General features: G+C 45.9%; 2 protein-coding genes across 5 annotated transcripts in view; one reads left to right on the top strand and one right to left on the bottom strand.

Annotated features, from left to right (window-relative positions):
* CAMLG (calcium modulating ligand) overlaps window positions 1-14,022 on the bottom strand; it is a 134,022-nt gene extending 120,000 nt beyond the window's left edge. For 2 of the 3 annotated variants that reach the window (XM_056516576.1, XM_056516575.1), the window contains exon 1: window positions 13,816-14,022. In XM_056516576.1, the coding sequence (XP_056372551.1) occupies window positions 13,816-13,867 (52 nt within the window). In that variant the 5' untranslated portion in view covers window positions 13,868-14,022. Of the gene's footprint in view, window positions 1-12,463; window positions 12,521-13,815 lie in introns of those variants that run through there. The other variant, XM_056516579.1, reaches the window with a different exon arrangement.
* Window positions 14,023-14,193: 171 nt separating this feature from the next.
* Window positions 14,194-20,000, top strand: part of ETF1 (eukaryotic translation termination factor 1) — a 37,140-nt gene continuing 31,333 nt past the window's right edge. The window contains exons 1-2 of one of the 2 annotated variants that reach the window (XM_056516574.1): window positions 14,194-14,369; window positions 14,469-14,588. In XM_056516574.1, the coding sequence (XP_056372549.1) occupies window positions 14,503-14,588 (86 nt within the window). In that variant the 5' untranslated portion in view covers window positions 14,194-14,369; window positions 14,469-14,502. The remainder of the gene's footprint in view (window positions 14,370-14,468; window positions 14,589-20,000) is intronic. The other variant, XM_056516573.1, reaches the window with a different exon arrangement.

Genomic DNA, 20,000 nt, shown 5'->3' on the forward strand with positions numbered 1-20,000 from the left:
CAGTTTTAGTGTATTTAGCGTAGTGTAGTGTTAGCACAGTTTTAGCGTAGCTTAATTTAAGCGCAGTTTTAGTGTATTTAGCGTAGTGTAAGCGTAGTTTTAGCGTAGCTTAGTGTTAGCGCAGTTTTAGTGTAGTGTAGTCTTAGCGCAGTTTTAGTGTATTTAGCGTAGCTTAGTGTTAGTGCAGTTTTAGTGTATTTAGAATAGTGTAGTGTAGTGTTAGCGTAGTTTTAGCGTAGCTTAGTGTTAGCGCAGTTTTAGTGTATTTAGCGTAGCTTAGTTTTAGCACAGTTTTAGTGTTTTAGTGTATTTAGTGTAGTGTTAGCGCAGTTTTAATGTATTTAGTGTAGTGTTAGCACAGTTTTAGCGTATTTAGCGTAGCATATTGTTAGCGTAGTCTTATAGTGAGCGCAGCGTAGTCTTAGAGTCGTTAGCGCAGCGTAGTGTTAGTCCAGTTCTAGCATAGTTGGCGTAGTTGTACACGGGTGTAGTGTAGCTAACTTAGTTTTACAGGCAGATGAAGTGTAGTTTAGAGAGTTTAGCGTGGGGTGTAGCTTAGCTTAGTAATAAAGTAAAGTGGCTACAACTCCCAGCATGCCCAGACAGCCAGTATAGATGGCTCATCTGTATAGATGGCTGGATACGGTGATCACAAGGCCACTTACCCACCTCCGTTCCTGCTCCGTCACTGGACGTGTAGCAACGCAGGAAGATGACGGAGCTGGAATGGGGGTGGTAAGTTAGGCTCTCCAGGTACTAATCCATATTTTTTTGTGTTTTTCTTCTCATTTCAGATACGTGAATGCGGAGGACTACATCGGAATTGGTGGACTACGACGATGACCTGCATTTTTTCTTTTCTTTTAATAAAATTGGCTGAAGGCTGCCCGGGTATGCTGGGAGTTGTAGTGCAGTGAAAGCACAACAACTCCCAACATGCCCAGACAGTTGAAGGCTGCCCGGGCATGCTGGGAGTTGTAGTTTAGCTGATGGGTCCACAACTCCCAGCATGCCCAGACAGCTGAAGGCTGCGCGGTGATGCTGGGAGTTGTAGTGCAGTGAAAGGACCACAACTCCCAGCATGCCTAGACAGCTAAAGGCTGCCCAGGCATGCTGGGAGTTGTAGTTTTACACAGGTATAAAGTAGTGTTAGCGCGATTTAAGCATAGTTAGCGTAGGGTAGAGTTAGCTCAATTTTAGCGTAGCTTTAGTTTAGTGTTAGCGGTTTTACATTTTTAGCATAGCGTACATTTAGCGTAGTGTAGTGTTAGCGCACTTTTAGTGTAATGTAGTGTTAGCGCAGTTTTAGTGTATTTAGCGTAGTGTAGTGTTAGCGTAGTTTTAGTGTAGCTTAGTGTTAGCGCAGTTTTTGCGTATTTAGTGTAGTGGTGTTAGCGCAGTTTTAGTTTAGCGTATTTAGCATACCTTAGTTTTAGCGCAGTTTTAGTGTATATAGCGTAGTGTAGTGTATTTAGCGTAGTGTAGTGTTAGCGCAGTTTTAACGTATTTAGCGTAGCTTAGTTTAAGCGCAGTTTTAGTGTATTTAGCGTAGTGTAAGCGTAGTTTTAGCGTAGCTTAGTGTTAGCGCAGTTTTAGTGTATTTAGTGTAGTGTAAGCGCAGTTTTAGTGTATTTAGCACAGCTTAGTGTTAGCGCAGTTTTAGTGTATTTAGCGTAGCTTAGTTTTAGCTCAGTTTTAGTGTATTTAGTGTAGTGTTAGCGCAGTTTTAAAGGGGTTCTCCGGTGAAAACCTTTTTTTCTTTTAAATCAACTGGTGGCAGAAAGTTAAACATATTTGTAAATTACTTCTATTAAAAAATCTTAATCCTTCCAGTACTTATTAGCTGCTGAATACTACAGAGGAAATTCCTTTCTTTTTGGAACACTGTTGACATCACGAGCACAGTGCTCTCTGCTGACATCTCTGTCCATTTTAGAAACCATGCATAGCAGATGTATGCTAAGGGCAGCATGGTGGCTTAGTGGTTAGCACTGCTGCCTTGCAGTGCTGGGGACTTGGGTTCAAATCCCACTAAGGACAAAAATAAGTAAAGTGTTAATATTATTATAATAACGTCAGCAGAGAGAACTGTGCTCGTGATGTCATCAGAAAGCATTCCAAAAAGAAAATAATTTCCTCTGTAGAATTCAGCAGCTAATAAGTACAGGAAGGATTAAGATTTTTTAATAGAAGTAATTTACAAAGATGTTTAACATTCTGCCACCAGTTGATTTAAAAGAAAAAAGGTTTTCACCGGAGTACCCCTTTAATGTATTTAGTGTAGTGTAAGCACAGTTTTAGCGTAGCGTATTGTTAGCGTAGTCTTAGAGTAGTTAGCGCAGCGTAGTGTTAGTCCAGTTCTAGCATAGTTGGCGTAGTTGTACACGGGTGTAGTGTAGCTAACTTAGTTTTACAGGCAGATGAAGTGTAGTTTAGAGAGTTTAGCGTGGGGTGTAGCTTAGCTTAGCTTAGTAATAAAGTAAAGTGGCTACAACTCCCAGCATGCCCAGAGAGCCAAAGGCCATCCGGGCAGGATGGAAGTTGTAGTTTTGCAAAAGTAGCCGAGGCAGTTGTGCTTTGCTACGTTAATGCAGTATACAGCCATCTGTATAGATGGCTGGATACGGTGATCGCAAGGCCACTTACCCACCTCCATTCCTGCTCCGTCACTGGACGTGTAGCAACGCAGGAAGATGACGGAGCTGGAACGGGGGTGGTAAGTTAGGCTCTCCAGGTACTAATCCATTTTTTTTTTGTGTTTTTCTTCTCATTTCAGATACATGAATGCGGAGGACTACATCGGAATCGGTGGACTACAGCGATGACCTGCATTTTTTCTTTTCTTTTAATAAAATGGTTAACGAGGGCTGTGGGGGAGTGTTTTTCCTAATAAAAATGTTTTAACTTGTGTGTGCTTTTTTTAAAATTACTTTACAGGCTTAGTAGTGGAAGCCGTCTTGCAGACAGAGTCCATTACTAAGTCGGGGCTTAGCGTTAGCCCCAAAAACAGCTAGCGCTAAACCCCAATTATTACCCCGGTACCCACCGCCACAGGGGTACCGGGAAGAGCCGATATCAACAGGCCCAGAGCACCAAATATGGCGCTCTTGGGCCTAGGCGGTAACAGGCTGGCGTTATTTAGGCTGGGGAGGGCCAGTAACAATCGCCCCCGCCCACCCTGGTAACGTCAGGCTGTTGCTGTTTGGTTGGCATTTGGCTGAAAATGAAAAGACTGGGAACCACACACATTTTGTTTTTATATAAAAAAATAAAAAATAAAAAAAATAAAAGGGTGGTTCCCAGTCTTTTCATTTTAAGCCAAATACCAACCAAACAGCAACAGCCTGACGTTACCAGGGTGGGCACGGACCATTGTTACTGGCCCTCCCCAGCCTGTTACCGCCTAGGCCCAAGAGCGCCATATTTGGCGCTCTGGGCCTGTTTGTATTGGCTCTTCCCGGTACCCCTGTGGCTTTGGGTGACGGGGTAATAATTCGGGGTTAGCGCTAGCTGTTTTTGGGGCTAATGCTAAGCTCCGACTTAGTAATGGACTCCGTCTACAAGACGGCTTCCACTACTAAGCCTGTAAAGTAATAACAAAGAAAAAAAAAAGCACAGACAAGTTAAAACATTTTTATTAGGAAAAACACTCCCCCACAGCCCTCGTTAACCATTTTATTAAAAGAGAAGAAAAAAATGCAGGTCATAGTTGTAGTCCACCGATTCCGATGTAGTCCTCCGCATTCACGTATCTGAAACGAGAAGACAAACACAAAAAAAATGGGTTAGTACCTGGAGAGCCAAACTTACCACCCCCGTTCCAGCTCCGTCATCTTCCTGCATTGCTAATAGTCCAACGCTAAAACTACGTTTACACTACGCTAAATACACTTAAACTGCGCTAACACTACGCTACGTTAAATACACTAAAACTACGCTAACACTACGCTATGCTAAATACGCTACAACTGCGCTAACACTATGCTATGCTAAATACACTAAAACTGCGCTAACACTAAGCTACGTTAAATACACTAAAACTGCACTAACACTAAGCTACAACTGTGCTAACACTACGCTATGCTAAATACGCTACAACGGCGCCAACACTATGCTACGCTAAAAACTGTAAAACCGCGCTAACACAAAATACGCTACAACTGCGCTAACACTATGCTATGCTAAATACACTAAAACTGCGCTAACACTAAGCTACGTTAAATACACTAAAACTGCACTAACACTAAGCTACAACTGTGCTAACACTACGCTATGCTAAATACGCTACAACGGCGCTAACACTACGCTATGCTAAATACGCTACAACTGCGCTAACACTATGCTATGCTAAATACACTAAAACTGCGCTAACACTAAGCTACGTTAAATACACTAAAACTGCACTAACACTAAGCTACAACTGTGCTAACACTACGCTATGCTAAATACGCTACAACGGCGCTAACACTATGCTACGCTAAAAACTGTAAAACCGCGCTAACGCTAAACTAAAGCTACGCTAAAATTGAGCTAACGCTACGCTAACTACGCTAAAAACACGCTAACACTACGCTAACTACTTTATACCTGTGTAAAACTACAACTCCCAGCATGCCTGGGCAGCCTTTAGCTGTCTGGGCATGCTGGGAGTTGTTGTGACTTCACTGCACTACAACTCCCAGCATGCTCGGGCAGCTTTCAGCTGTCTGGGCATGCTGGGAATTGTGGTCCCTTCACTGCACTACAACTCTCAGCATACCCCGGCAAGCCTTCAGCTGTCTGGGCATGCTGGGAGTTGTGGTCCCATCAGCTAAACTACAACTCCTAGCATGCCTTGGCAGCCTTTAGCTGTCTGGGCATACTAGGAGTTGTAGTCCCTTTGCTGTCTAATCTAAGCTAAACTACAACTCCCAGCATGCCTGGACAGCCTTTAGCTGTCTGGGTATGCTGGGAGTTGTTGTCCTAAACTACAACCCCCATGCTGGGAGTTGTGGTGCCTAAGCTATACTAAATTACAACCTACCTATGCTATTTGCGTAGTGCTGTGCATGCGCAGTACTACTTTAGCGGCGCACGCATGCGCAGCACTACTTCAGCTGCGCCCGCTGCTCTACTTTCTGTTCCCTGAGAGTTAACAGGGGACAGGGAGTAGAGCAGCGGGCGGCGAGGCAAGCGGTTATCAGCGCTATCGGGCATAGGGATCCTGATCGCTGGCGGGAGTCAAGTGTATGACAGCGCTATCGGGCATAGGGATCCCGATAGCGCTGGCGGGTGACAATAAAACGGGCCACAAAGGCTATGAGAGCTCCGTGTAGCTTCGGGCTATCACAGGGAGAGATCCTCTCCCTGTGATAGCCCAAGTGAGACTGCCGTGAGCTGTGATGCGTGAGTATTAAATATGTCACGTGACACTCGCGCACCCCCAGCCCCCACAGTAACCAATGGTTGGGGGGGGGGGGGGGGTGCGAATGTCAGCCTATAGAATGTGATGGAGGCGGAGCGCTAGAGCAGGGAAAACTGCTGAGTCACTCCATCACAATCTATGGCACATTACAATCCACGGCACTGCATCGGAACAGCAAAAAAAAAAAAACACCCATATGGCATACTATTTTGGAAACTTACACCCCTCAAGGAACATAACAAGGGGTACAGTGAGTCTTAACACCCCACAGGTGTTTGACGACTTTTCGTTAAAGTTGGATGTGTAAATTATTTATTTATTTTTAACTTAAATGCTGGTTTTTCCCCAAATTTTACACTTTTACAAGGGGATTTGGGGAAAACTCAGCATTTTTGTGAAAAAAAAATTCATTTACACATCCACCTTTAATGAAAAGTGGTCAAACACCTATGGGGTGTTTAGGCTCACTGTACCCCTTGTTACGTTCCTTGAGGGGTGTAAATTTCTAAAATAGTATGCCATATGGGTGTTTTTTTTTTTTTGCTGTTCTGGCACCATTGGATTCCTAAATGCTTCCTAAATGTGACATGCCCCACAAAAAACATTTCAGCAAAATTTGCTTTCCAAAAGCCAAATGTGACTCCTCTTCTGAGCATTGTAGTGCGCCCGCAGTGCACCTGAAGTCCACACATGGGGTATTTCATTACTCTAGAGAAATTGGGTTACAAATTTTAGTGTTATTTCTCTCTTTTTTACCCCTTGTAAAAATGCAAAAAAATGGGTCTACAAGAACATGCGAATGTAAAAAATGAACATTTTGAATTTTCTCCTTCACTTTGATGCTATTCCTGTGAAACACCTAAAGGGTTAACACTTACTGAATGTCATTTTGAATACTTTGAGGGTGCAGTTTTTATAATATGAAGGCCCTTCAAATCCACTTCAAAACTGAACTGTTCCCTTAAAATTTCCGATATTGAAAATTCTGGGCAAAATTGAAAATTGCTGCTGAACTTTGAAGCCCTCTGATGTCTTCCAAAAGTAAAAACATATCGGGGGGCATTTACTAATCTTTTACTATGTAGTCTGGTTTTTACCCTGTTTTTTTCTACTTCATTTTTGACTATGTGCGACAAATTTACTAAATTGCTGCACGGCATTAATAAATTTGGCACACATAGGCAAAAGTGGGAAATTTACTTCATGTAGTAGAAAAAATAGTCTGTTCCTTTTTCCTGCTGTCTGAATAGGTTTGGCTGCTGGTTTCCTTCTGGATCTTTTGTTTTTGAGTTTTTTTTAGCTTTTTCACCACATCTAAATAATTCAATAACTACAGTGGTCCCTCAAGTTACAATATTAATTGGTTCCAGGAAAACCATTGTAAGTTGAAACCATTGTATGTTGAGACCATAACTCTATGGAAACAGGGTAATTGGTTCTAAAGGCACCAAAATGTCATCCAAAAATAGGAAAAAGTGACAAAGAAAAATAAGTAGATAACTGATATAGATAAAGCAAATCCTTACATATAAAAGTAAGAAAGATCTGCTGGGAGCTGTAACTCACTGTCTATGTCAGTGTTTCCCAAGCAGGGAGCCTCCAGCTGTTGCAAAACTATAACTCCCAGCATGCCTGGACAGCCAAAGGCTGTCCGGGCATGCTGGGAGTTGTAGTTTTGCAAAAAATGGGGCCACCCTGCTTGGCAAACACTGGTCTATGTAGAGGACAGGAGCTTCTTCAGGGGTCCTGTACAGTACAGGCAATGTCCAAAACAAGTAATGGAGTTGCCCTCACCTGGTGTCCAAAAGAGCAGCTAACCCTGATACAGGTAAAGTGTACAGAACATGTAATACCAGTCAGTGCATACACTTCAGTAATACAGGGGTTTTACCAGTGAATGCCCATTTTGATTGGTTGGTTCTTCCAGCCATTGACACGTTTTACAGATCTGGACTGTCTGTAGCATTGTATGTTGAGTCTGGTTTCAACTTACGATGGTCCAGAAAAGACCATTGTATGTTGAAACTATTGTATGTTGAGGCCATTGTAAGTTGAGGGATCACTGTAAATTGTAGTCATGGCTCAGAAGTGGTAAACGGCGTTTAGTGTGTGTGTGTGTGTGTGTGTGTTTATTACATTTTTTTAACACAGTTTTTTTCTCCCTAAATGTACTTACACTTTTTTTTTTTTTGGTTACTTCTTCTACAGATCTGTGTATCCTGTGGACTCCTTCGGATTCGGTGGACTACTTCGATGACCAGCGTTTTTCTTTGCTTGATGTTAATAAAATGGTTAACGAGGGCTTGTGGGGGAGTGTTTTTTGTAATAAATTTTTTTTAAAACCTGTTGTGTTTTATTTTTATTTTACTTTACTAGACAGGCTTAGTAGTGGAAGCTGTCTTATAGACTGAGTCCATTACTAAACCGGGCTTAGCGTTAGCCACAAAAACAGCTAGCGCTAACCCCCAATTATTACCCCGGTACCCAACACCACAGGGGTGCCGGGAAGAGCCGGTACCAACAGGCCCGGAGCGTCAAAAATGGCGCTCCTGGGCCTAGGCGGTAACAGGCTGGCGTTATTTAGGTTGGGGAGGGCCAGTAACAATGGTCCTCGCCCACCCTGGTAACGTCAGGCTCTTACTGTTTGGTTGGTATTTGGTTGAGAATAAAAATAGGGGGACCCTATGCTTTTTTTTTAATATATTTAATTATTTATTTAAAAAAAAAAAACGCATAGGGTCCCCCCTATTTTCATTCTCAGCCAAATACCAACCAAACAGTAACAGCCTGACGTTCCCAGGGTGGGCGAGGACCATTGTTACTGGCCCTCCCCAGCCTAAATAACGCCAGCCTGTTACCGCCTAGGCCCAGGAGCGCCATTTTTGACGCTCCAGGCCTGTTGGTACCGGCTCTTCCCGGCACCCCTGTGGCGTTGGGTACCGGGGTAATAATAGGGGGTTAGCGCTAGCTGTTTTTGTGGCTAGCGCTAAGCCCAGGTTAGTAATGGACTCTGTCTATAAGACAGCTTCCACTACTAAGCCTGTCTAGTAAAGTAAGAAAAAAACACAACAGGTTTTAAAAAATTTTTATTACAAAAAACACTCCCCCACAAGCCCTCGTTAACCATTTTATTAAAATCAAACAAAGAAAAACGCTGGTCATCGAAGTAGTCCACCGAATCCGAAGGAGTCCACAGGATAAACGGATCTGAAATGAGAAGAAAACAAAAAAAATGGGTTAGTACATTTATTATCACCTGCTCACACATCTCCCGCCCCGCACGACTACAACTGCCAGCATGCCCTTACAGTAAGGACATGCTGGGAGTTGTAGTTGTGTGGTGCAGGAGATGTGTGAGCAGGTGATAATAAATGTGACAAGCTTGTCCCCTGCCCCCAGCTGCAGGACTACAACTCCCAGCATGCCCTTACAGTAAGGTGGGGCGGAGGCCGGGCACAGTGTTTCCCAACCTGGGACTTGTAGTTTTGCAACATCTGGAGGCACCCTGGTTGGGAAACACTGTTTTAGGCCAGTGTTTCCCAACCAGGGTGCCTCCAGATGTTGCAAAACTACAAGCCCCAGCATGCCTGGACAGTCAAAGGCTGTCTAGGCATGCTGGGAGTTGTAGTTTTGCAACATCTGGAGGCAACCTGGCTGGGAAACACTGGCCTAAAACAGTGTTTCCCAACCAGGGTGCCTCCAGATGTTGCAAAACTACAAGTCCCAGCATGCCTGGACAGTCAAAGGCTGTCTAGGCATGCTGGGAGTTGTAGTTTTGCAACATCTGGAGGCAACCTGGCTGGGAAACACTGGCCTAAAACAGTGTTTCCCAACCAGGGTGCCTCCAGATGTTGCAAAACTACAAGTCCCAGCATGCCTGGACAGTCAAAGGCTGTCTAGGCATGCTGGGAGTTGTAGTTTTGCAACATCTGGAGGCAACCTGGCTGGGAAACACTGGAAAAAAACAGTGTTTCCCAACCAAGGTGCCTCCAGATGTTGCAAAACTACAAGTCCCAGCATGCCTGGACAGTCAAAGGCTGTCTAGGCATGCTGGGAGTTGTAGTTTTGCAACATCTGGAGGCAACCTGGCTGGGAAACACTGGCCTAAAACAGTGTTTCCCAACCAGGGTGCCTCCAGATGTTGCAAAACTACAAGTCCCAGCATGCCTGGACAGTCAAAGGCTGTCTAGGCATGCTGGGAGTTGTAGTTTTGCAACATCTGGAGGCAACCTGGCTGGGAAACACTGGCCTAAAACAGTGTTTCCCAACCAGGGTGCCTCCAGATGTTGCAAAACTACAAGCCCCAGCATGCCTGGACAGTCAAAGGCTGTCCAGGCATGCTGGGAGTTGTAGTCTTGCAACAACTGGAGGCACCCTGGTTGGGAAGCCTGCGCAACTTACCGGCTTCCGTAGGATCCAGCGCTGCACGACACTGCCGCGCGACAGTGCCGCGCGACGATCTCCGACAGCGATCGTCGCTGGAGCCTCGGAAGGGTAAGTGAACCTCTTCGCCGGTCCCCTTCAGCTGTTTAGTTTTGCAACAGCTGGAGGACTACAGTTTACAGACCACAAACCAGGGGTCTGCAAACTGTGGCCCTCCAGCTGTTGCAAAACTACAACTCCCAGCATGCCTGGACAGCCAATGGCTGTCCAGGCATGCTGGGAGTTGTCTTGCAACATCTGGAGGCACCCTGGTTGGGAAACACTGTTTTAGGCCAGTGTTTCCCAACAAGGGTGCCTCCAGCTGTTGCAAAACTACAACTCCCAGCATGCCCGGACAGCCAATGGCTGTCCAGGCATGCTGGGAGTTGTAGTCTTGCAACATCTGGAGGCACCCTGGTTGGGAAACACTGTTTTAGGCCAGTGTTTCCCAGCAAGGGTGCCTCCAGCTGTTGCAAAACTACAACTCCCAGCATGCCCGGACAGCCAAAGGGTGTCCAGGCATGCTGGGAGTTGTAGTCTTGCAACATTTGGAGGCACCCTGGTTGGGAAGCTTGCGCAACTTACCGGCTTCCGTAGGATCCAGCGCTGCACGACACTGCCGCGCGACACTGCCGCGCGACGATCTCCGTCAGCGATCGTCGCTGGAGCCTCGGAAGGGTAAGTGAACTTCTTCGCCGGTCCCCTTCAGCTGTTTAGTTTTGCAACAGCTGGAGGACTACAGTTTACAGACCACACACCAGTGGTCTGCAAACTGTGGCCCTCCAGCTGTTGCAAAACTACAACACCCAGCATGCCCTGACAGCCAAAGCCTATGGCTCTCAGGGCAGGAGCCCGGGCTGACATTACAGTGCAGCCGCCCGGGCTCCTCATACGGCCTCCCCGCTACCCCCCTTGTCTCCCGTCCGGGCTCCTCATACGGCCTCCCCGCTACCCCCCCCCCCCCCCCCCTTGTCTCCCGCCCGCGCCGCTCAGCTCCCGCTGCTCCAAGACTACAACTCCCAGCGTGTCCTCACTGTAAGGCCATGCTGGGACTTGTAGTCTTGCAACAGCAGACAGATGGGAGTTGTGTGGCGCTGGCAGGTGAGAGGGGTGGGATGTAAATCACTGTAGTGACTGTAGTGTCCTGGTAGCGCAGTGAGGGTAGCGGGGAGAAAGTATGTCGGAGCCCGGGCGGCAGCAGCTTTTCCTGCTCCATGTTGGAGCTGGAGTAAATTTAGTCAATTTTTACGGCCGTTGCGACAGTTTATTGCGCAACTGCGACTGTCTCAGTTAATAAATTCCTGACCACTGCAAGTCAAAACTGAAAACTTGCGTAAATTAAGCGGGAAAAAAAAATTTGACTTTCTAGCTCTTGCTAGGGAAAGTCGCACAATTTATAGGGTAGGCGCAATTGCGACAATTTTGCGCCAAAAATAGTCAGAAAAAAATGACTAAACCCCTTAGTAAATGCCCCCCATCAACTTTATGATGCAAACATAAAGTTGACATATTGTATATGGGAATCAATATATTTATTTGGGCTGCCCATTTTCCTTATAAGCAGAGAATTTCAAAATAAAAAAAATGCACTTTAATTTTTCATCAAATTTTGGAAATTTGAAAGAAATGATGCAAGTATCGACGAAAATTTTCCACTAACAAAGTAGAATATGTCACAAAAAAAACGGTCTTAGAATCAAAATGAAAAGTAAAAGCGTCCCAGAGTTATTACTGCTTAAAGTGACAGTGGTCAGATGAGCAAAAAATGCCCGGGTCCTTAAAGGAGAACGCCAGAGTATAAAAATTGTCCCCCATACTGCCGGCAGTAAAAGAAATAAAGATTTACACACCTTTCTCCGCTCCTCAGGGGCCTCCGGTAACCGGCTCTGGTCTCCGCTGCGATCCACTTCCTGGTTGCCGGTGGTCGGAGAATCATACTGCGCTCAGCCAATCACCAGCCGCAGCGAAGTCAGACTCGGCCGGCGATAGGCTGAGCGGTAGTGTGAGAACGCTTCAGGACACAAAATTCTTCACTACACCGGCACTTGCTGCCGGGGCCGAAAACGTCACACAATAAATAGAATTACCTCAGCCTATCGCCGGCCGAGTTGGGACTTCACTGCAGCTGGTGATTGGCTGAGCGCAGTATGACTCTCTGACCACCGGCAACCAGGAAGAGGATCACGGTGGAGACCGGAGCTGGTTACCGGAGGCGCGGAGGAAGGTATGTACATCTTTATTTTTTTTCTGCCGGCAGTATGGGCGACAATTTGTATACTCTGGAGTTCTCCTTTAAGGGGTTAAGACCAGCACCCCACCGCAAAAAAATTCTACAGTATGTAGATGCGAAGAAGTATTTTCCAAGCAGAATACTGTTGCAGAAAATATAGTGCAGCAGCACCTTCCCAACGTTGTCAGTGAGATTCTGTTGCACCACTCCCACTATAGAATGTCTGCGGTGGAACATCCAGACACTGCTGCAAGAATAAACATTCTTCCATGGTAATTTGCATTGCTGTCTATGGAGAAGCCGCATTTCCTAAGGCCAAACCAAATGGAATCTCCACCTGGAATATGGGTGTTTGCACCATAGAGCAGCAGGTGAACGAGATTGGTAATTTATCACATGTGAATTACCTCTTTCAATGCCGGTCATATGCACCATAGAGAAGCATGTGGTTGTTATACGGATCATCTCCCTTTTGCTTTTCCTATTAAACTAGGAACAATGGGGGAGATTTATCAAAACCTGTGCAAAGAAAAAAGTTGTCCAGTTGCCCATAGCAACCAGATTGCTTCTTTCATTTTTAACAGGCCTTAGGAAGGCCTGTGAAAAATAAAAGAAGAAATCTGGTTGCTATGGGCAACTGGACAACTTTTCCTCTGCACAGGTTTTGATAAATCTCCCTCCAATGGTTTTTAGGTGACTGTTCGGGTCATTAAAAAGAAAAACCCCGTACATCACGGCCGACATTTATCATTGTCTTTAGACTTTTTTGTAGCTAGAAAAGGCACAAGCAGGGTTTATTTGCACCTTTTAGTTTACAAGTTTCTGCTGATTTTGAGTTGCAATCCATTTATTTTGGCAATACTCATGATGTGGAAGGGATTTTTCACAAAAAAGGCACAAAGCCACTGAAAAAAGTCTCTAAAACTACGCCACTTAGCTTTTTGGTGTATGTGAAGAGAGAAATTTCAGAAGACATTTACCTGCCCAAAAGTTATCAAGTGTTCTGTGACCATTTAATAAATTTGGTTCTCCTACACATCACCAGCACACAAAAAAATAAAAATAAAAATTAAAAAGGGGTAGAAAAATGCCTCACTTACACCTACAATAAGTGTAGACCCACCAAAATAGCTAAGCTAAGTCTGGTGTAGTTTGAGACTTAAAGGAGAACTCCGGAATATAAAAATTGTCCCCCATACTGCCGGCAGTAAAGAAAATAAAGATGTACATACCTTCCTCCGCTCCCCCGGGGCCTCCGGTAACCGACTCTGGTCTCTGCCGTAATCCACTTCCTGGTTGCCGGTGATCGGATGAATCATACTGCACTCAGCCAATCACCGGCCGCAGTGAAGTCCCGACTCGGCTGGCGATAGGCTGAGTGGCAGTGTGAAAACACTTCAGGACACAAAATTCTTCACTACACCGACACCTGCGGCCGAAAACATCACACTGCCGCTCAGCCTATCGCTGGCCGAGTCTGACTTCATCCGACCACCAGGAAGTGGATCGCTGCAGAGACCGGAGCCGGTTACCGGAGGAGCAGAGGAAGGTATGTACATATTTTTTTTACTGCCAGCAATATGGGGGACAATTTTTATATTCCGGAGTTCTCCTTTAAGTGGCTTTGCGCCTTTTCACAAAAAGGCGTAGTTCATGAAACCCTTCCACATCATGTGTATTGCCAAAATCTGCAGAAATGTGTAAACCAAAAGGCACAAATAAACCCTGCTTGCGCCTTTTTTTAATTTTTTTTAAGCACCTTTTGTAGGCACAAAAAAACAGTCTAAAGACAATGATAAATGTCGGCCCATGTTATTGGTTTTGATGTCGACTAGAACATGAGGTAAATGTCATCCAGGCGAGTTCCTCAAACATTCAGCAAAACGAAACTTCGTCACAACATTAAAATGCAAAAAATGTTATAGGAGTGAGCACAGAAACCGCCATGGAGTTGTGTGAGGTAAACCGCCATAGTGCGAGGCAGAACACGCGTCTCGGCAATGGACGCCAGGGCTGTGTCCGCAGAAGCCGCGCTACACGTGAGGGCTTACACTTCCCGTCGCGTCCCGGGCGCGTCCGCAGCCAATCACATTCTGCCTTATTTCCACAAGCTCGACCAATAGGGAGCCGAGGAGGTGGCGGCGACAGGAAGTGACGTAGCATACCCCATGTGAGCAAGCTTGGATTGCAACACATGCAGCAGTCGCCGCGGCGAAGAAAGAAGCCGGTTTTTACGTCACTTCTGGAAGCAGGGGCTGACTCCATTGAGATCGGACGTCGTGGTCTAGACTAAAAGCCGGGATAAGGGGACAGGTAAACGGCAAGCTGTGCTTCCTCAGGAGTCGGGAGGCGCCCGGCCTCGCACTGTGTGCTCGCTGCGTGCTCTGACCAACCGTTGGCTTTTCTTTTAAGCAGCTCTCGGCTTCAGACAGGAGGAGGAGAGAAGATGGCGGACGATCCGAGTGCGGCAGACAGGAATGTGGAAATCTGGAAGATCAAGAAACTGATCAAAAGCTTAGAGGCGGCCAGAGGGTGAGTGATGGGAGCGCGGAAGGGCGGGCGGGAGCCCCGGATGTCCCTGACAGGGAGGCCGCGCTGTGGATCACTATGTCCGGCTCTGCTCCTCCCTGCTGCCCGCCGCACCACATGTCCCCTGTGCGGCCCGATGGTTCCGGGGGTTCATCATTCACTGTTGTCGGGATTACACTGGAGTCTTCAGTCCCTGACTACAGATATTGGCTTCTTTATTTTTTTCCTATCCATATCCCCAGAATTACAATCCAGATATCAGAATCTAGTGTAGACATGAGTTATCGTCTGTGTAACCCAGTGTTTCCCAACCAGGGTGCCTCCAGCTGTTGCTAAACTACAACTCCCAGCATGCCCGGACAGCCTTTGGCTGTCCGGGCATGCTGGGAGTTGTAGTTTTGCAAGCTGTTTGGGAAACACTGGTGTAATCTGTATGTGAGGTGTTCTTACAATATGTCCTTCACGTTGCTGTTATGGCTGCATTGCTCCATTATGTGCTTGGTGTTTAGGTTGTAATAGTGGGAGGCCGTACCATAGCTATAAAGGGGTTGGCCACTTTAGGGTCACTTTTGTGAAATATGTGGTAATAAGTCACTTACAACCATTAGTAACTAGAAGCCCCCCCATTGTCTGTCCTGATGTGGCCACACGAAGACCCTGTCCATTACATAGGTACATATGGCATCCCTGGGAGAAGTGTGTGTGACCCTGCGTCATGACTCTACTCTTGAACAGCTCTTTATATAGATGGTGGTGCTCATGCAGGCAGCGCTGCCTTTTTCACCGTTTACTGCTGCTCCTCATTCCCATCTATGTACGTTTAGTAGCCGCTATGCAAGGTACTGTGGTGTTGGCCACTTGAATGGGATTACACTGCTGCTAATAAAAGTACAGTGTTGGAAATAAAGGGCAGACGTGCTGTGGCCCTTTGAACAGCTGTTTGGTGGGGGTACCAGGTTTTGCACTCCCCTTCCAGATCCACTGGCCTCTGTACTTTTAGCTCCCTTTACACATTGGTACCTGCAGCCAGTCACTTAATGTTCACCGCTGCGGTGGTCTTATAGCCATGCAGAGAAGGACCAGGAGATAAAGAGCGGGAGTGGGTGAGATGTAGATAACACAAAATGGTGTAAAAATAATGTTGTTTTTAAATGTCAGCCTGGTGACAGATACTTTTCAGATGACATATGTTGGAGTAATGGACTTTGACAATAAAAAAAAAAAAAAATGTCAGCAGCAAAAAACCTTAGGAAAATGGTCATCCCATTCACCCACACTAAACCAATGCACTGGGTTATGGTGCGGGTGAACAGGAGACCGATGCAGGGTCTCTGACTAACATAAATACCTGCTGCCCAGAGCGGTGTCCCTCTGAAAGTCCGCTCCTTTCTTTGCCAGATTGTGCACTATAGGCGGGCCCACCGGTGAATTTGAATGTTTTTTTTTTTTTTTTTGTTTTTTATACTTTTCAAATTTTTTTTTTGTCCCCGTAGGTGACTATAACATGCAGTGTTTAGATTGCACACACTGATCAATGTTGCTGCATAGAACAGCATTGATCAGTCTTATCGGTGCTCTATTGCTCCAGTCTGCCAAGGCTGATTGGAGCTTTAGACCACTGATAGGACAGTGAGGAGGAAGGTAAGAGACCTCCTGTTTCCTCTTATTTGATCGGGATGCTGCGGTTTTGCCACGGCAGGCTAGCCCACTGAGCTAGCCGGGAACAGGAAGATTAGCCGTGGGTCCCTGTTGCTAATAGCGCGCTTAGTGCGTGTGATACTCTGGGAGCCTGCAGTAGACGTAAATATTGGTCATTTTGCACACTACTCCTTGCATCGTGGCCCCCTCATTGAGGGATGATGCTTGTACAGAGCGTGACTGCTGAGGCTGTGGTTCATTGGCTAAAGTTTCTACAAAATCATTGTCATCTTATTGGGTGTTAAAGAACCAGTCGAGCGGTAACATGACTTTCCATCTTGGCACCTCCTGCAAAATTGTCTGTCGAGCTTTGCCATTTTTCCGGGCAATTTGTTACAATTTTTAACTAAAACCTACATTAAAAAAATTATCATATACCGTATTTATCGGCGTATAACACGCACTTTTTAGGCTAAAATTTTTAGCCTAAAGTCTGTGTGCGTGTTATACGCCGATACACCCCCAGGAAAGGCAGGGGGAGAGAGGCCATCGCTGCCCGCTTCTCTCCTCCTGCCTTTCCTGGGGTCTAGAGCGCTGCTGTCGGCCCTTTTCACCCCCTGGTTATCGGCGCCGCTGCCCGTTCTGTCCCCCTGACTATCGGTGCCGGCGCCGTTAGCCAGGGAGAGAGAAGCGGCGCCGACAGCCAGGGGGAGAGAAGGGGCAGCGGCACCCATTGCCGGCGCCGCTGCCCTGTTGCCTCCCCCCATTCCCGGTGGCATAATTACCTGAGTCGGGTCCGCCCTGCTCCAGGCCTCCGTCGTGCGTCCCCGGCGTCATTGCTATGCGCTGAACGGCGCAGCGCATGACGTCAGAGCGCCGCGCCGTGCATAGCAACGACGCTGGGGACGCACGACGGAGGCGCCGATAACCAGGGGGTGAAAAGGGCCGACAGCAGCGCTCTAGACCCCAGGAAAGGCAGGGGGAGAGAAGCGGGCAGCGACGGCCTCTCTCCCCCTGCCTTTCCTGGGGGTATATCGGGGTATACACGCGCACACACGCACCCTCATTTTATCATGGATATTTGGGTAAAAAACTTTTTTTACCCAAATATCCTTGGTAAAATGAGGGTGCGTGTTATAGGCCGGTGCGTGGTATACCCCAATAAATACGGTATTTACTTATTAGTGCCAAAAAATGTAGACTTTACCTCTTTTGCATAAATGCATACATTTACAACTTTTTTTTTTTTGCACTAGTTTTCTGGTGAAAATATTGATAAATTTCCCCCATTATGTATTTTACACTCCCGTCTCCATCTGTAAGCAGATCACTACTGAAGACAAAGCAGAGTAAAATCTATAATCGTATAGAGAGAGTAGTCGGCACTGCCTCTGGTTACACCCATTATTGCTCCTGTGGATCGGGGTAATAAAACAGTGTAGACATATTGTGGAGTCCACCACCTTGGTCCATATGGTGCTCTAATTCAGTGTTTCCCAATCGGGGTGCAAAACTACAACTTTCAGCATGCCCGGACAGCCTTCAGCTGTCTGGGCATGCTGGGAGTTGTAGTTTTGCAACAGCTGGAGGCACCCTGGTTGGGAAATACTGCTCTAATCCCTCGGAAATGCAATAGAATACATAAACAAAAGCCATATTTTGCTGCATATTTTCTGCAGCTGATTTTGCTACCCATTGGCTTCAATTGGCAGGAAAATAAGCAGCAACAAAATACGGCATTTGTGACCCTACCCTTATAGAGTAAAATCTATCATTTCAGTGGTTCCTCAGTCCAGCATCATGTGAGAAGCTAGAAGCAGTATGATCTTTACTATTATCTAGTGTATGGCTTCTTTCACAATGTGTAGGGAATACAGCAGACATTACTGATTTCATGGCAAAAGTCTGAATGAAAAGCACAATATGTGAAGTGGAATTTACTGTATATCTGTGCCTGTGTTTTGGTGTGAAAAGTCTAAAATTTTTGTTCATGCCCCCAGTTTTGTTCAAAATTGACTATTTGCTCATTTATGCTACCCCTCGCTAAATAGGCGTGGCCTCCCACACACGGTGGATTTACTATCATTTACTCCAGAGACTTTGTGTAAACTGTAGCTGACATATACGCCAGAAGCTAGCTATGTGTTTTTCATAGCACGGTGCATGGGCAGCAGCTGAAACGCGAGCATACGCCTCTCGATAAATCTGCCAGATCTAGCAGCTAACTGTTTTAGGGTAGGGTCATACACAGCCTATTTTACCCTCCGAGAAATCCGCTGGGCACCTGTAAATATGCTGCACAGTTGGTCATCAGCACACCCAGGGCTGCAGCGAGAACCTCTGTGTTTCTGGTCGTAGCAAAATGCACAGTGGATTTCCTGCTGCCCGGTGAATTTCTCTCAGCATGAAATAAGCTACGTATACGCTGTGTGTGACCCTACCCTTAGGGAATGTTCACATGTGCTTATTTTCCTACCCATAGAAGTCAATGGGTAGCAAAATAAACTGCAGAAAATCTGCATAGAAATACTAATAAATATGCACATGTGAATGTACGCTTAAAAGCTTCTTCTTCTTCCCCCCCCCCCCCCCCCCCCACTTATCCATGGCTTTCCACCTGCAGTTTAGGTTTTGAAGGAAAAATATAAATCCACATTATTCAGAAGTTCTACACTTAAAAAAAGAAAAACTGTAAGCATAACCTAAAACCATACCATCAGAGAGGCTGAGCTTTCATCTCCATTCACACTTAAGTATTTTTCTTAGTGGAATTCTGCTCAAATTCTGGTGCAGGAGCCTCTAATTTTCAGTGGCATTCTGCTGCACCATTACACCACAGAATTGCCACAGCAGGTATTCTGCTGCCGAAATTCTGAATCTCGGACCTTCAGTAATTCTTTAATCCCTTAAGGACCAAACCCATTTTGGTCTTAAAGGGGTTCTCCACTGGAAAACATTTATTTTTAAATAAACTGGTGTCAGAAAGTTAAACAGATTTGTAAATTACTTCTATTAAACAAAAATCTTAATCCTTCCAGTACTTACCAGCTGCTGTATACTACAGAGGAAGTTTTTTTTTCTTTTTTAATTTTCTTTCTGTTTGACCACCGTGCCCTTTGCTGACACCTCTGTCCGTCAGGAACTGTTCAGAGCAGAAGAAAATCACCATAGCAAACCTATTCAGCTCAGGACAATCCCTAAAAGAGGTATCAGCAGAGAGCACAGTGGTCAGACAGAAAAATTAAAAAAGAAATGAACTTCCTCTGTAGTATACAGCAGCAACTTCCTCTGTAGTATATAAAGATTTTTCTGACACCAGTTGATCCAGATCCTGGATCTAGAGGAGAAATTGGCAACACTGAGATGTATTGACAACCCGGAGAGGAGTCTCCTGCTCACTGAGCAAGTACTCTCTGGGGTAGAGGTGGGGGAGGATAGTGGGACAGATGTTCAGGACAGTTAGGCAGTTAGCTGGTTTAAAGTTAGGAAACTGAGTAGAGGGAAAACTGTCAGGGAGGCTAGTCCTGAACTGGCACACCCCAACAAGTTTGCCCAGTTGAACAGTGTGTTGTCTTCCTGGCACTCGAGTTCAGCACATTGCGGATCGGGTTGACAGGTTGCTGGAGAGGACCCAGCAGTCATGGTACATATTGGCACCAATGACAAAGTAAGAGGTAGGTGGAGTGTCCTTTAAAAATGATTTCAGTGGCTTAGGCCGCAAGCTTAAAGGAAAACTCATCTTACTCCCCCCGCACTAACCAGTGGTACTGGCTGGTA

Source organism: Hyla sarda, chromosome 4 (assembly GCF_029499605.1).
Source record: "Hyla sarda isolate aHylSar1 chromosome 4, aHylSar1.hap1, whole genome shotgun sequence".
NCBI classification, from domain to species: domain Eukaryota; kingdom Metazoa; phylum Chordata; class Amphibia; order Anura; family Hylidae; genus Hyla; species Hyla sarda.